This window comes from Oncorhynchus clarkii, chromosome 16, assembly GCF_045791955.1.
Source record: "Oncorhynchus clarkii lewisi isolate Uvic-CL-2024 chromosome 16, UVic_Ocla_1.0, whole genome shotgun sequence".
Taxonomy (NCBI): domain Eukaryota; kingdom Metazoa; phylum Chordata; class Actinopteri; order Salmoniformes; family Salmonidae; genus Oncorhynchus; species Oncorhynchus clarkii.
Genome location: NC_092162.1, coordinates 20,697,994 through 20,712,791, shown reverse-complemented (window position 1 = coordinate 20,712,791; position 14,798 = coordinate 20,697,994). Strand labels below are relative to the sequence as shown.

The window sequence follows — 14,798 nt, the reverse complement described above, 5'->3', positions numbered from 1 at the left end:
AATAAACCAACTCCACTCTGCATGTGAGAGGTGATCTCTCATCGCTCGTCTTAAAGGTCAGTGGGAGAGAATAAACAAACACACTGGTGGTCCGTGTAGTTTATCACTGAAAAATGAATATAGATGTACTCCCTGGGCCTAAGCAGAGAGAGAAAGGGAGGGAGGGAGAGAGTGTGGGGTGGGGTGGGGTGGGGGGTGCTAAAGAGAGAGGGAGGAGGAGAGAGGGCGCGAGTGAAAGAGGGAGAGATAAATAAATAGATAGAAAGAGCTGGGGAGAGAGAAAGAGAGAGAGGAGGGGTGAGGCAGCCAGATGTACTGATACAGCACCTGACTGTAGGATTATTCAGAGGAATGTAGGTCTGGACACATAGGGTTTATCTCCACGCCCTTGTTTTGGGTGTCCTTGGGGCCTGTGTAGTCACTCCTACAAACACACACACACACTCATTCTCATACACTTTTTACTCTCAAATACACACACACATGCACAGCCGCTTATCAAAAATAACCCTCCCCAGGCACCCCTCCACTCTCTCTCTCACACTACAGGAAGTGACCCAATTCCCATTCTGAATCACACCCCTAGTCACATTTCCAGTCCATGTTACACATCCCCAGCCAGGCAACCACATGTCAAATCGCATACCGTCACATCAACCCACCCTTGAGCGGCCGGAGATTCTAGAAACCCGTCCTAGTCCAGCGTTCTTGTCGCTACGCCTGAAGTAATTGGATTTTGATTCGCTTCTTTTTTAATCTGATTTGCATTGATTGGATTTGCATGGGCTTGAATGGCCAGATCGTCCACGCTTGTCTAGCACCGTAACCCGGTGCAGACAGGGAGATGGAGTTGCTATTGAAAAATGTCTCGTTGAGATGATACGGGAAGAATATCATGCAAGAAGGCCCCTCTTGAGACCGATTCTCTAGCTTCGAGATCACACAGACAAACACACACACACACACACACACACAACACACACAACACACACACACACACACACACACACACACACACACAGGGAGTGCTTGCTGAGTAAAGCCTCAAACCAAGGGGCTCAGCTCTAGGAAGGGCAGATTAGCAGGAAGATCTCCTGCGTTCCATAACCTCCCTCTAGTCTGCTTCCTCTCAATGTTCTCTTCCTACATTTGGCTTTTGCCTGGCTCTTTTTAGGGGTTTCGGTTGGTGGCAAGTCAGCCATTGATTGAGAAAGGTACAGAAGCAGAGCTACAGAATGATTGAGAAAGGTACAGAAGCAGAGCTACAGAATGGTTGAGAAAGGTACAGAAGCAGAGCTACAGAATGATTGAGAAAGGTACAGAAGCAGAGCTACAGAATGATTGAGAAAGGTACAGAAGCAGAGCTACAGAATGATTGAGAAAGGTACAGAAGCAGAGCTACAGAATGATTGAGAAAGGTACAGAAGCAGAGCTACAGAATGGCGTGTCGTACACTGCAGATGGAGGAAACACGGGGAAGTTATGCTGCTTTGAAATGTGCTAAACTTGTTATCCCACTTTGGAGACACGTAGGAGGAAAATTCCTTGAATGAGCTTTGCCCTTCTATAGAGACCTCTTCTTTTGTTTACACTCATTCAGAATCGTTCACACCGTCTTAAGCCTCACCCATCTCGTTTAAGAATTGGCATGTAACCGGCTGAGTGAGCGTGGCACTGTACTCCAGAAGGTAGTTCTCCTTTATCCCTCCATTATCTTAGCCAATCGTGGGTCCTGCCTTTCTCCCACCATAGCTCAGTGATTTTTCTTCCCTTGGCTAAACTCGGGTCATCATTTTTTTAAATTCATATTTACGGGTCCCATTCAAGTTAGTCATTAAGGCATCAAATCAATTCCAAATCCAATTTTATTGGTCACATACATGTGTTTAGCAGATGTTATTGCGGGGGTTTTGACGAAATGCTTGCATATGAACGTTCCCATGTTCAAGAAGGCATTTCGGCCCTACTGTGAAGTAGGAAATAACGTAGAACCCACACAATCCTGAATCTGGTCATAAATGTGAAGAATAACCTTCTTGCCTGCCTGCCTTCGTCTCGGAAACACAGTGACTAGGATCTGGTTTCAATGATGGAGTCTTGGCATAGAGGAACTATGTGATTACTTTATCCTCTTGAATAAAATCCCAAATCGTATCTAGCAAGATGTTAGAAAACAGAAGTTATTTTTAATGAGTGTATTTCGCAAGTGGCTAGTTTGCATCAACTAAAACCACTGCAAAGGCTGTGCCTGTAAACCTTGGTTTTGAATCGCAGAGTTCTGGCATGTCTGCATTGTGATTTGTTGGGAGAGTCCCCAGAATAGTTTTTTTTCTCTCTCTCTCTCCCCTTATCGACGTAGGCAGTGCCAAAAGAGTCCGTAGTTGAAACCAGACCCGAGTCACTGTGTTTGCCCAGGGTCTGGTTTTCCATGTTATGCCTGCACCGACTTGCTGACTGACTATCTCATTGCTGCCCCCCCTCTCCCCCTGCAGGTTCCTGAGTGCGTTGGCGGTGCTGGCGGAGCGTCCAGAGCTGGTGGAGAGGGTGATGATCACCAGGGGGATCTGCCAGGAAGGGGCCTACCAGGTCAGGCTTTGTAAGGATGGTACCTGGATCACCGTTCTGGTGGACGACATGCTTCCCTGCGATGAGTACGGATACCTGCTCTTCTCCCAGGTAAGGGCTGGGACAACACACGCACTCACGCGTGGTCCCTCACCGCTTCTGTGAACTCTGAACTCTGGTCTTCCCTGTTATGTTCATTGCGTTGCAAGGTTCATTCACTGCTCATAGATTTTACCTCCTCGCTCTCTCTCTCTCTCCATTCTTCCTTCTCCCTACCCTTCTCTCTCCCTCTCTCTTGTGTCTCGCTCCCCTTGCCTACTGTTCTCTCCCTCCCTTTCTCCATCATACACGTCCCTCTATCCCCTTTACTACCTTTCTCCGTCCTTCCTACTTCACCACCTCTATCCCCCTCTGCCTCTTTTCTTCTCTCTCCTTCCGTCCTCCATTCCTCCTTCCTCTCTCTCCCTCGCCAGGCTCAGCGTAAGCAGCTCTGGGTGGCCCTGATAGAGAAGGCCCTGGCCAAGCTCCATGGCTCCTACTTCGCCCTGCAGGCGGGGCGCGCCATCGAGGGCTTGGCCACGCTGACGGGGGCGCCGTGTGACTCCCTGATGCTGCAGGTCAGCTCCACCAACCCCCGCGAGGAGCCCATCGACACGGACCTCATCTGGGCCAAGATGCTGAGCTCCAAGGAGGCCGGGTAAGGGGGATAGGGGAGATTTGTCTTTCGGGGGGGGGGTCAAGAGAGTCTAGGTCAAGAACAAGTCCATTCATTTGAGAAGTCATGACGTGGCCTATTGAATGGACCCTGATTACGTCTACTCCTTGACTAACAAGCATGTTCAATGGAGAATGCTTTTTAGTCCAATGAGTAGGCTTATATCTGGATCCATTTTGCCAACCGCCCCCAAGAGTTTTAAGGTGACACGTGATCAATGTTAGCAAACCTCAGGTCTGCTGAGCGCACAAATTCTGTGCAACTTCCAGCGCACGTTTACTGTGAACACTTGAGACTTTTGAAAAACAATATGCAGGGCTTGACATGAACCTGTTAATCCACTTGTCCTTCAGACATGTTGTTGTGTTGTTTGGTGCAAGAAACCACTTTACAAAATATAATGCAGTATTATTCCCACACCATTATTACAGACAAATTATGCTTCCCGCTGCCTATTGGCTACTTGGTTTATTCAAGCCTATCTCAAAATAAAACACTGTCCCTTTAAGACAGAAAAAAAGCTCATTACCTGACTTGCTTTTCAAAGATGTCTAGAGATGTACACGTTTTGTGCTCTTGTAGGAAGCGATCACTCCCCTGTTGCTGACTACAAATGATCAATGACTCCCTAACTAGCAACGGATATGAACAAAATGTGTACACTCGGTTACAAGCAGCTGTCGACTTTAATCTCAAAACAAGCGCGTCTACTCACGACCACAGCTGTAAACAAGGGTCCAGTTCAAAGTGAATGGCACAGATCCATATAAGTCAATGGTCTATTTGCATATAAGCCTACTGTAGCTCTGATTGGTTTTGCCACACCGGTCTGTGTAGAGTACGTGCTGAGTAGTGCGTGTCAATGCAATAGAATCCTACTCCCGATGCGTTCTGCCTCCCAACAAAATCTCTTGCCTAGTTAGTTTCTGTTTCGGGTATGTTGCGTTGATTCGATCACAATTGCCACAGTAAAGGAAACATCGATCGTGTTAACCGGGGGAACTCTCGAACTGTGGTCACCAACCTTTTCCGAGTCAAGATCACTTTGAGTCAAAACGCAAGCTGAGATCTACCGCTCAGATTTTTCTTTTTCGAACAGGACTTAAACAATGTAAGCCCATGCCACATTAACCAATTAAAAACAGTACTGTAGCAGTGAGGTTTGTGCAGTAAAGTATAGGCCCAATGATACATAGTCACTGTATATTGCCTTTGCTAGAAATGTTTGGGCCGTTTACATAATTTTTGGGGGGTACGCTCCATGATCGCACCGGTAATAGATCTGCTGAGCATACATTTCAATCATTGGCTATTTCTTTTATTTGACTGGGCTGATGTGTACCTGCATCTCATGGTCAGTCTCAGCGGAGGGAGAGAGCAGCAGACTGAGGCTCCGCCTCTCAACATCCCACCGCTCTCCCTTTCCTCCACTGACAGTGACCGAAAAGGGACACCCGTCTTCCAGCTGGCGGTGTCGAGCCGCGCCGCATCGTGCACAAATTCATGTTGTTACTCCTATGAACAGAGAAAGCTCAATATTCCTCGATATTGAAAAAGACCCAAGCCGCTGATAATAACAACAGTGCAAGCCTATAGATACAGTACACATTCCTAATAATTCATTGCTGCTGCAGCGCCGAGTGGAAATAGGAAGAACGAGCGTTTTAGGGCTAATAAAAGTGTTGAATTACAAAGTGTTAGAAACAGCATCTCTTTGCTGTATTCGCCGAGTCTCTCTCTAGTCATGGTTTTAGACGTTTTGATATCTCACAGTATCAGCTTTGCTGTAGGTTCCTTTTATGCCTGCTGCGTTACTGCAAACACGGTCATCTGAGCCATCCGATTGGCCAGCGGTAGGCCTGCAGTGCACTTGATTTGCTCTCCGGGCCCGCCGGGAAGGCAGAGTTTGTACCTTCAGACACATGAAATGGTTCAAAATGGCAACAGGTTGCCGACCCTACCACCAACAGACAAAAAAGAACACACAAAAAAAAAAACACAAGGCTTTATCGTACAGAAATGTTTGGCGGTCAACTAGGAATGCCTTGGAGAACGACCGGTTGGTGACCAGTGCTCTAGAAAGTTGCGTGAGGTTCAATCTCGTGCTTCTCTCTGTGGGCTGATATCTCTGCGCGGCAGTCTGAAGGCATCTCTGTCTGTGTTCTGTGTGTGGTGGGTAGGTTTCTAATGGGGGCGTCGTGCGGAGGAGGGAACATGAAGGTGGACGATGTGACGTACGAGTCATTGGGCCTCCGCCCTCGCCACGCCTACTCTATCCTGGACGTACGGGACGTACAGGGCTACAGGTGAGAGCCGATTGGGTTACTAGTGGGAGCCGGGTTGGGCTAATTGGTCACAAATGATAAATGGGTGGGGCTTTAAGTTATTGCTGAGAAGGGAAGAAGTCTCTTTTTCAGATTCCTGTCATTGTGTCCTTTATTCCCGCTGGTAGTTGTAAGAAACTTATCGAACCCTGATAAGTGTCCTTCAGTTTTTCGGTCCTGATTGCGCTGTTTTTGCTCTCTCTCTCTCTCTGCCGCTCAGACTACTGCGGTTGAGAAACCCGTGGGGTCGCTTCTCCTGGAACGGCAGCTGGTCAGACGAGTGGCCTGATTGGCCGCAGCACCTGCGCCACGAGCTCATGGCCCACGGCAGCAGCGAGGGTGTCTTCTGGATCGAGTACGGAGACTTCATCAAGTAGGTCCCGTCTCAATGCGTCTCAATGTGTCTGTCTGTTAGTGTTGCCCGGTATACCGAAACGTCTGTACTTTTTCGAGCCTAGAACAAAAAAAAACAACTCGGTACTATAATTTTTGTTAATTTAGGTACTTCTGTTATATCACTGGGCCTGCTCCACTTTGTCTGCACTGGGAGTCTGGGCAGCATCATGTTAGCTCCCTACTCATGCTGCACAGAAGTAAACACACTTGAATATTGCAAACAATGTCCATACAGGCCAGAACACTGTATTTCAACTGTCCGGACAGCCAAAAAAAGATCATGATTTGAATAGTAAAATGATTTCAAATGCCCATCCCTAGTAAAGGGTGCTTGACAAACAGATACATGATGTGAAGTCCTCACAGCATTTTAACAAGTGTAGCCTAGTAGAAGAACTAAGAACACCACAGTAGCCCTTCACTCTGGCTTCAGAGCTTTTTTATTTTATCTCTTCCATCTCTTCCCTCTTATCCCCCTCTCTTCTTCTGGGAAGACGAAAGAGGGGAGCAGACAGATGACAAAGCGGGGGGGGGGTGATAAAACAGGGAAAAACAGACTGAGAAGAAAAGAGGGTGAGTCAGTCACTGGTTGGGTCTCTGGGGGCGGTCGCTTTGAAGCAGAGCCATTTTTATTAGCAAGCCAAATTGTGTGTGTGTGTGTGGGGGGGGGGGGGTGGAGAGGTAGGTAAAGTGTTGGCTTTGATCTGTATAAATACATTTGAATCGTGTGTGCGTGTGTGCGACTGGAATGTCAGGTCAGAGGGTGGTTTTCTGGGTTGGGTTTTGGTCAAAGTTATCAGGAAAACATCAACTTGTAAGAGAGGGAGAGGAAAAGGATGTCAAGATAGCTCATGCCTTAAGAAGTCAAATGAAGGAGCTGTCTTCCACAAGACTTTGTGCTGATCAAAGATGGGGCTTATTGGAGTACTGCCGTGAGTGTGTGCATGCATCCATGTGCTCTTTTGATACAGTATAGCCTTCACGTAAAGTTAAGGTGTAGTAAGGGAGTCCTGTCATGGCATGCAGCAGCCGTGTACGTGACTGTTTGTGCGTGCACATTTGTGGGCTGATGTCAACAGATGCTGCAGAGGCGCATCACAGCTTGGATTTCTAATTGGGCCTAACACAACTCCTTGTGGTGTACCACACTGCTATTTTTTTAGGAAATCACACACTGCTATTAACCCTGTCAATGGACTATGGTTTTATTGTTGGCTCAGAACAGCAAAATTGACAACCCTTTACAGATTTCATTTAATGATGTCAGTCAGCACGTGATGCATCGACATTCGTAGAACAGATATTGTATGTTTATTTTCTGGGCAGCTTTTCTTTGCCTTTTGTGTCTGTGCAGTTGAAGCAGTGGTGAAACTGGCTGGGTACTGAAGCGGCTAGTGGTTATCAGTGACATCATAATTGGCTCTGAGCGAAGGAGCGTCATTATGCATCAGGTTGTAAGATCACATTCCCCGGGTCTGACTGTTACACAGTCAGCGACTCTAACTCTGTCTGTGTAATTTTTGTGTTGTTGTTGTCTTTCCACAGGTACTTTGACTCGGTGGACATCTGTAAGATCCATTCAGACTGGCAGGAGGTGCGGTTACAGGGCTATTTCCCCAGTAGAGCCTGTGGTCCTGTTACGGTCACCGCTCTGACCATGCTGGAGAGGACCGCGCTGGAGTTCGCCCTCTTCCAGGAGGGCAGCAGGTACTTTCTGTCTCTCTCTCTCTCTCTCTCTTGCTCAACAGCCACCTGTTGGAATGAAAATGAACCCTTTAGACCATGTAAATAAACAATCCAACTTTTAAACTATTGAATCTCTATTCCCCTCCTCCTCCTAGGCGGTCGGACACGGCAGACAGCCACCTTTTGGACCTGTGTATCATGGTGTTCAGAGCGTCGTTTGGCAGTGGCAACAAGCTGACCTTGGGCAGGCTGCTGGCCCACAGCAAGCGGGCCGTCAAGAAGTTTGTGGGCTGCGACGTGATGTTGGAGCCTGGCGAGTACGCCGTGGTGTGCTGCGCCTTTAACCACTGGCAGATGAACGTCAGCGGAGTGGGGCCGCCCACACCAGGTACATACACACAGTATATCCCTCTGCGGATTGGCATGAATGAATGGTAGAGGAGTACCGCCCAAACACAACTGACATATTTCATGGTATGCATGTATGCATGAGAGAGAGAGAGAGAGAGAGAGAGAGAGAGAGCCGGTAAATAATTTCATATGGAGAATGTGCCTATGGGCTGAATCATCTGTAATAGACTCACATGGTAGCGGTCTTCATGGGTCCAAAAAGATGGACCTGGGGCTTTCCACACCGGACCCGGTATGGAGACCCACTCCGAACAGATGCGAGGACAACTAGACTTGTTCCGTAGAGACCTGGTGGGATCCGGACTCGGTCTGATCCGAGTGAGGGAAGCAGGAGAAAAGTCAGTTTTTAAGCTACTTTATTAACCAAGGCTGATAAAGAGCTAGAGGAAGGAGAGAGAGAGGTGCCGCTCTAGCAGGGAGAGACAAGAGACAGCATCCAGCCAAGCTGACTTTGCAGCTTTGATGACTTTCTGGAATATCCCTCTGTAGGGATATGGCACTTTCTGGAATATCCCTCTGTAGGGATATGGAACTTTCTGGAATATCCCTCTGTAGGGATATGGAACTTTCTGGAATATCCCTCTGTAGGAATATGGGACTTTCTGGAATATCCCTCTGTAGGGATATGGAACTTTCTGGAATATCCCTCTGTGTGGATATGGAACTTTCTGGAATATCCCCCCGCCAGCTTGTGGATTGAACCTTGTCTTTCAAATGAGGGAACAAAAAACACAATGGTAGAGAAGAGTAAATTCAGCAACTTGGAGGGCAGTGGAAGTTGACATAACCACTTCTTTATTGTTTAAACCAATGTTTTGGCCCTAAGCCTTCATCAGTGTTTTTATTAAGGCGACCAATCACAATGGGAATCAAATGGAGTCTTGTCTTCTCTTAGTGTCGAGCCCCACCAGTGCACGGCGTCCCAACCAGGACTTCCCAGGTTACATCCTGGCTATCTACAGCTCCCGCCAGGTGATGGTGGAGCAGGTGGAGGCTACCGCTACCACTCTGGCCGACGCCATCATCCTACTGACCGAGAACAAGGGGGAGAGACACGAGGTGAGGGGCATGGACACACACACACACACACACACACACACTCACAGTGAGAGAGACACACACACACACACATACACATACTCAGAGACACACACATTGCAGTCCTCCTGATCGGCAACAAGGGAGAGGGGTGAGTGAGAGGGGTGAGCCGCACACACACGCGCACTCACACACACACTCCCAAAGAACCAACAGTTTTTCATCATTAACCTAGAACAAAAGACTGTGTGTTGGAGTTTATGTACGTCCCACACACACAGTGGACAGTGGAGACTGACACACACACACACACTCACAGACACACACCAAACAAGGCTAGAGTAAGTAAGAGAATGTGGGTAAATGCGAATTGGATGCACAAATCAAGTATCCGTTCCACATTCACACACTTGCGCCTGTCTGAAAGGGTCTGTCATGTTTCCAGGTGTTTAAGGGGGAACGGCGGGGTTGTGAAATGGAAGCGATGCTCTGTTGAATGATTCAGTTTTCCAACTCTGAACCTACTAGCCACAGACGGTGACCCAACGCCTTTGGAAACGTTCACGGCAGCATAAGTGCTCCGCGGCGGGAGTGAAAACATGGGTTATACTTCCTGCTATATGTGGCGCGTTTCTGAAAAGTAGTACACACGGGGGGGGGGGGGGGGGTGTATTTCTACAGACTGGTTCGTTAAACTGTTGTGTAACCCTGTCATTCTAGGTATATATTATGATGTAGTAATAGGCTGTGTGTTTTTCTTACTTACTTACTAACTTTATTGTCTGTGTCATGTACACGTTTAAAGTGGCATTTAAATCCAAAACAAAATTGACAATACAACTTTCATAACAGTTACATACCAATAAAACATAAACATTTAAAAAATAAATTAAAAAAGACTAGCCTGCTGGCCTTACTGGTCTGTCTGTCTGTCTGTCTGTGTGTGTGTCTGTCTGCCTCTTTATCTGTGTATGTAGGGTCGCGAGGGCATGACGTGCTACTACCTGACCCACGGCTGGGCGGGGCTGATCGTGGTGGTGGAGAACCGCCACCCCAAGTACTACCTCCACGTGTCATGTGACTGTACGGACAGCTTCAACGTGGTGTCCACGCGCGGCAGCCTTAAGACCATCGACAGTGTACCGCCTCTGCACAGGTACCGTACACCACACAGTACACACCGTAACTGGTTACCAGGTGCATGGAGGAGGTACCGTACACCACACAGTACACACCGTAACTGGCTACCAGGTGCATGGAGTAGGTACCGTACACCACACAGTACACACCGTAACTGGCTACCAGGTGCATGGAGGAGGTACCGTACATCACACAGTACACACCGTAACTGGTTACCAGGTGCATGGAGGAGGTACCGTACACCACACAGTACACACCGTAACTGGCTACCAGGTGCATGGAGGAGGTACCGTACACCACACAGTACACACCGTAACTGGCTACCAGGTGCATGGAGGAGAAAGTGTGCTAAGTAAAAAATACAAGACACTAGAGCACATTTAATTTGTATATAGACCTATATACCACTGTTGAAGACTTGTCTTTTTTTAGGTGTTTACTTGTTATATACAATTATATTAAAAACTGCAAACATTCCTCTCCGCCCTACGGCATACTGTGTAGAATTGCACAAAAATAACTATTCAACTTTTTTTTGTAATTGAAGTGGATACCCGGGGCTGCGGCCTTTCATGACGAGTTCAGATTTATTGTGGCCCCCACCCTGATCATTGTTGCCCATCCCTGATTTACACTGAGTGTATAAAACATTAGGAACACCTTCCTAATATTGAGTTTGAACCCCCCTTTTGCCCTCAGAACAGCCTCAATTCGTCGGGGCATAGACTCTACAAGGTATCGAATGCGTTCCACAGGGATACCGGTTCAGGTTGACTCCAATGCTTCCCACAGCTGTGTCAAGTTGACTGGATGTCCTTTGGGTGGTGGACCGTTCTTGTTACACACAGGAAACTGTTGAGCGTTAAAAAAACAAACTGCAGTTCTTTACACAAACCGGTGCGCCTACCACCATACCCTGTTCAAAGGCACTTAAATCTTATGTCTTGCCCATTCACCCTCTGAATGGCACACACACAATCCATGTCTCAACTGTCTCAAGACTGTAAAATCCCTCTTTAACCTGTCTCCTCCCCTTCATCTACACTGATGGAAGTGGATTTGACAAGTGACATGAGTAAGGGACCATAGCCTTCACCTGGATTCACCTGGTCAGTCGTGGAAAGAGCAGGTGTCCTTAATGTGTTGTACACTCAGTGTATGTACCAATTCGTTCTGCTGAGGACAGTCTTGCATGAATGCGTGACCATGTTTCCTGACCGTGTTTTCTGACTTTGTCTCCCCCTGCAGGCAAGTGCTGGTGGTGCTATCCCAGCTCGAGGGCAACGCAGGCTTTTCCATCACCCACCGGCTGGCCCACCGTAAGGCCGCCCAGGCCTCCCTAGGGGACTGGACCCCCACCAAGGCCACGCACAGCCCCCAGCTCACCCCCGACATCGACGGCCTGCACCGACCACGGCCCCTATGACCACGGCCCCCCTTCACGCACACACACACAAGCTGATGATACTCACGTTGACACACGCGTACGTGAACACCTTCGTGCGGAAAGCGGGGGCTGTGTGACGCTGGAATAAACACGTGGATAGAGGGAGGGGGTGGATTGTGGAGACATCCGGGGGAAGGATGACTGGACGGAGTACTGGCGGTTTTCTTCCTCTTCTTCCTCCTCAATCCATAAATGATGGGGACTGGATCCTGCCAAACCACCTGGATCCAGTTGGGAAGGAGGCGAGGAGAGTGGGTGGATGTGCCATTTCAGATGAGATGGGAGATGAGGGAGCCCTCCCAGGTGACGTCAGTGTTTCTAGAGGGGTCCTGAGCCTGAGACCCTCCAACCAACCAGGAACGATTCTAGACCTAGCCTCGTCAACTACAACACTGTACTGTTTGTCTTGTCTATGGGCAAGGGATATTACCCAGACAGACACCCTGTCCAGAACAGAGCAGCGCCCGTTCTTTCTCTACCCCCCAACAGATGTCAACGAACGCCCAGGAACACTGACTGTTGACCCCACATCCCAAAGGCTAAAGGTCATTCAGAGGACAGGGTGGAGTGCTGTAACTGCTGAGCCACCTGGTGGCTGTTTCCCCACAGAGCCAATCAACCACGCTGACCTGACCCCCTGACCCCACTGTTCTTGGTCTATGGACCCACCCCACCATACTCGAGGTAGAGGTTGCATTGAGCTGTTCTAGGATCAGCTTCCCCTCCTCAAAGCCTCACTCCCAATAGTCGCTGCTGTGTGAGGTTTAGTTTGGGATGGGGATGGAGGGGGAGGGTTAGTTGCTCTCTCCCCCAAGCCCCCTGTCCTGCCTCCTGTACCCTGCACCTTTGGAGCTGTCAACCATCAACAGGGTTGGAGGTCGGGGGGTTACAACTCTTCCCCCGTCTCTACACCATGGTACGACGTGAGCCAAACCCGACTAGCGATTTAACCACAGTCATTTACATTTTTTTAAAGAAGTTTTATTGTCTTTGGTCTGTATTTTGTACGGTGCTTGAATCGTTTTAACGAGCCATCTAGGTTACCATCTCTCCATCAGTCTCCTCTGTCTTTCTGTCGGTCAACTGTCCAAGCCCTCCCCTGTTTGTCCTGCTGTTGAAATGCCGTGTTATTATTTCTCCCAACGCAAGTCAAAGCCTGTCCACCTCAAATATAAGCTGGACTCTTGACTCTGTTTCCAAGAAAATGTCAAATCAATGTGTATCATAGACAGCTGTACCGTACGGGACATATAGCAGAGCGGGAATCTTCACGGTGTTTGCACCTCGCTGTTTTGACTCGACTTGCTGTAATTCGTTATCCATCAGGTCCAGATCGGTGTCGTCAGCAGCCATTTTTTTTTCTTTTCTTTTTTTTTAAAACACATTCGTCTCTATTGCTGTTCCAGCATATCTGGTGAATATTATCTGGGTGTCGAGAAAGAGGAAATGTAACCTCTTGCCCTCTATTTTCTCTCTCTGTCTGTCTTACTTTTCTCCCTCAGTTCAGTGATCAATGCCGAAGGAGGCAAGAGATCTTTTTTTCATTTTTTTTCTTCTGCTCTGTCTCCCGGAGGTTGATTGACTTTGCACATTGTCAAGCCTGTCTGCTCACATTTGGTACGTCAATTCTCGCTCCAGCATCAGCATCAACTCTTCAGCTATACAAAGCTGGTTTAAGTCCTGTTGGGGAAAATACAACAGTGGAGGTCAATGGATCGTTGTCGCATTGTGTGCCATATTTCCCAGGATGCACAGGGAGCAGTGAGGGATGTGAGTGATGTCACAACTGTTGTTCATGTTTTACGCCGGAGCCAATCAGACTTCTAGCCTGGTTGACAATGCAGTGAGTGTTCAGTCTGATTTAACCAGACTTCACCAAGACATCAAAAATCCCTCATTTTAAGCTGAAACAATTCACTCGCTCCATCTACCGTCAAAGGAGAAAATCCTTAAAACACGATACCGTCTTAGTTCGCCGAGGTTTGGGAGATTTCTTGGGAGTTAAGTAGAAGAACTTAAGATGTAACTTAAGTCTAAGTTAAGGCAGAAATCTTTCATTTTCTGTAACAAAATGAATGGGGAAAACTTGGGATGAAAAGAAGTTTGGGGGTGTAATCGAAAGATGATTTGTTTAGGCTGTTTTGGATGTAATGATTTGCATAAATACATTCACCTTCCTTTGCATGTTTTCGAATGTACTGTAGTGTCCCCCCCCCCCCCCAAAATAATGGAAAAAAGACCTTGAGCTGACGACGATGTCACACATATGACAGTTTTGACACCACTCGTGACAAGTAAATAGCCTGACAACGTCACGATACGTGTCGTCTCGTGCAATACAACCACTTCTAACTTGTTGGATAGCCAACTAGTAGCATGTTTCGTGACGGTGTCATCGAGTACTGTATGTATTATGACCATAATGCAGCTCAAGTTGTCCACTGTTTTATAGTCCATGTTTAACATGTACCGGAACACTTTCAGGAGAATGACCATTTGCTCTCTGCGATTGCAGCCAAGTAGCTGTCCATTCTGTATGTTAATTCATTTATTATTGTAAAAAAAAAAAAAAAAAAAATTCATCAAAGCACAAGAAAACCTGCTCTTATCGCAAATGTAAAATGTGTGCGAGAAGGTTTGGATAAAAACAGTACGTATGCGTGTGTAAGCTGTGGATATGATGCGTACTGCCTGCGTTGAACCATCCATTGATTGATAGGTGACAGAAAAAAAGGAATGTTTATATGTTTTAGCCCAGTGGGACTGTCTTTTCTCGGAAACTGAAACCTGCACTGAAAAATACCTGAAATCAAAGGCACCTCAAATGTCAGCGTCATGAGGCTCTGTGACTTCACTTTACATGTTGTGTGCTTACATTTCGTTTTTTTTTGTTTGTTGTTGATGATATATCTGTTTTTATTCATGTTGTCATTTCGCTCTCTCTCTTCATGTCGTTCCTGTGGATAATTCTATTCGTCTCGTGTTGAGATGTGGTGGTGACTCTTCCTGGCAGTAGGGGTTGGCCCGTGGTGTTCACTAGAGGCTGTGGCCGTTCACAGTCCATAGCCAACAGCCT

At 47.5% G+C, this 14,798-nt stretch overlaps 1 protein-coding gene across 2 annotated transcripts in view; it reads left to right on the top strand.

Annotated features, from left to right (window-relative positions):
* The window catches only part of LOC139368172 (calpain 15), a 77,241-nt gene extending 62,941 nt beyond the window's left edge, over nt 1-14,300 (top strand). The window contains exons 4-12 of one of the 2 annotated variants that reach the window (XM_071106779.1): nt 2,493-2,676; nt 3,039-3,262; nt 5,461-5,586; nt 5,825-5,977; nt 7,546-7,707; nt 7,842-8,074; nt 8,993-9,156; nt 10,113-10,291; nt 11,524-14,300. In XM_071106779.1, the coding sequence (XP_070962880.1) occupies nt 2,493-2,676; nt 3,039-3,262; nt 5,461-5,586; nt 5,825-5,977; nt 7,546-7,707; nt 7,842-8,074; nt 8,993-9,156; nt 10,113-10,291; nt 11,524-11,701 (1,603 nt within the window). In that variant the 3' untranslated portion in view covers nt 11,702-14,300. The remainder of the gene's footprint in view (nt 1-2,492; nt 2,677-3,038; nt 3,263-5,460; nt 5,587-5,824; nt 5,978-7,545; nt 7,708-7,841; nt 8,075-8,992; nt 9,157-10,112; nt 10,292-11,523) is intronic. The other variant, XM_071106778.1, reaches the window with a different exon arrangement.
* The last annotated feature ends 498 nt before the right edge of the window (nt 14,301-14,798 follow it).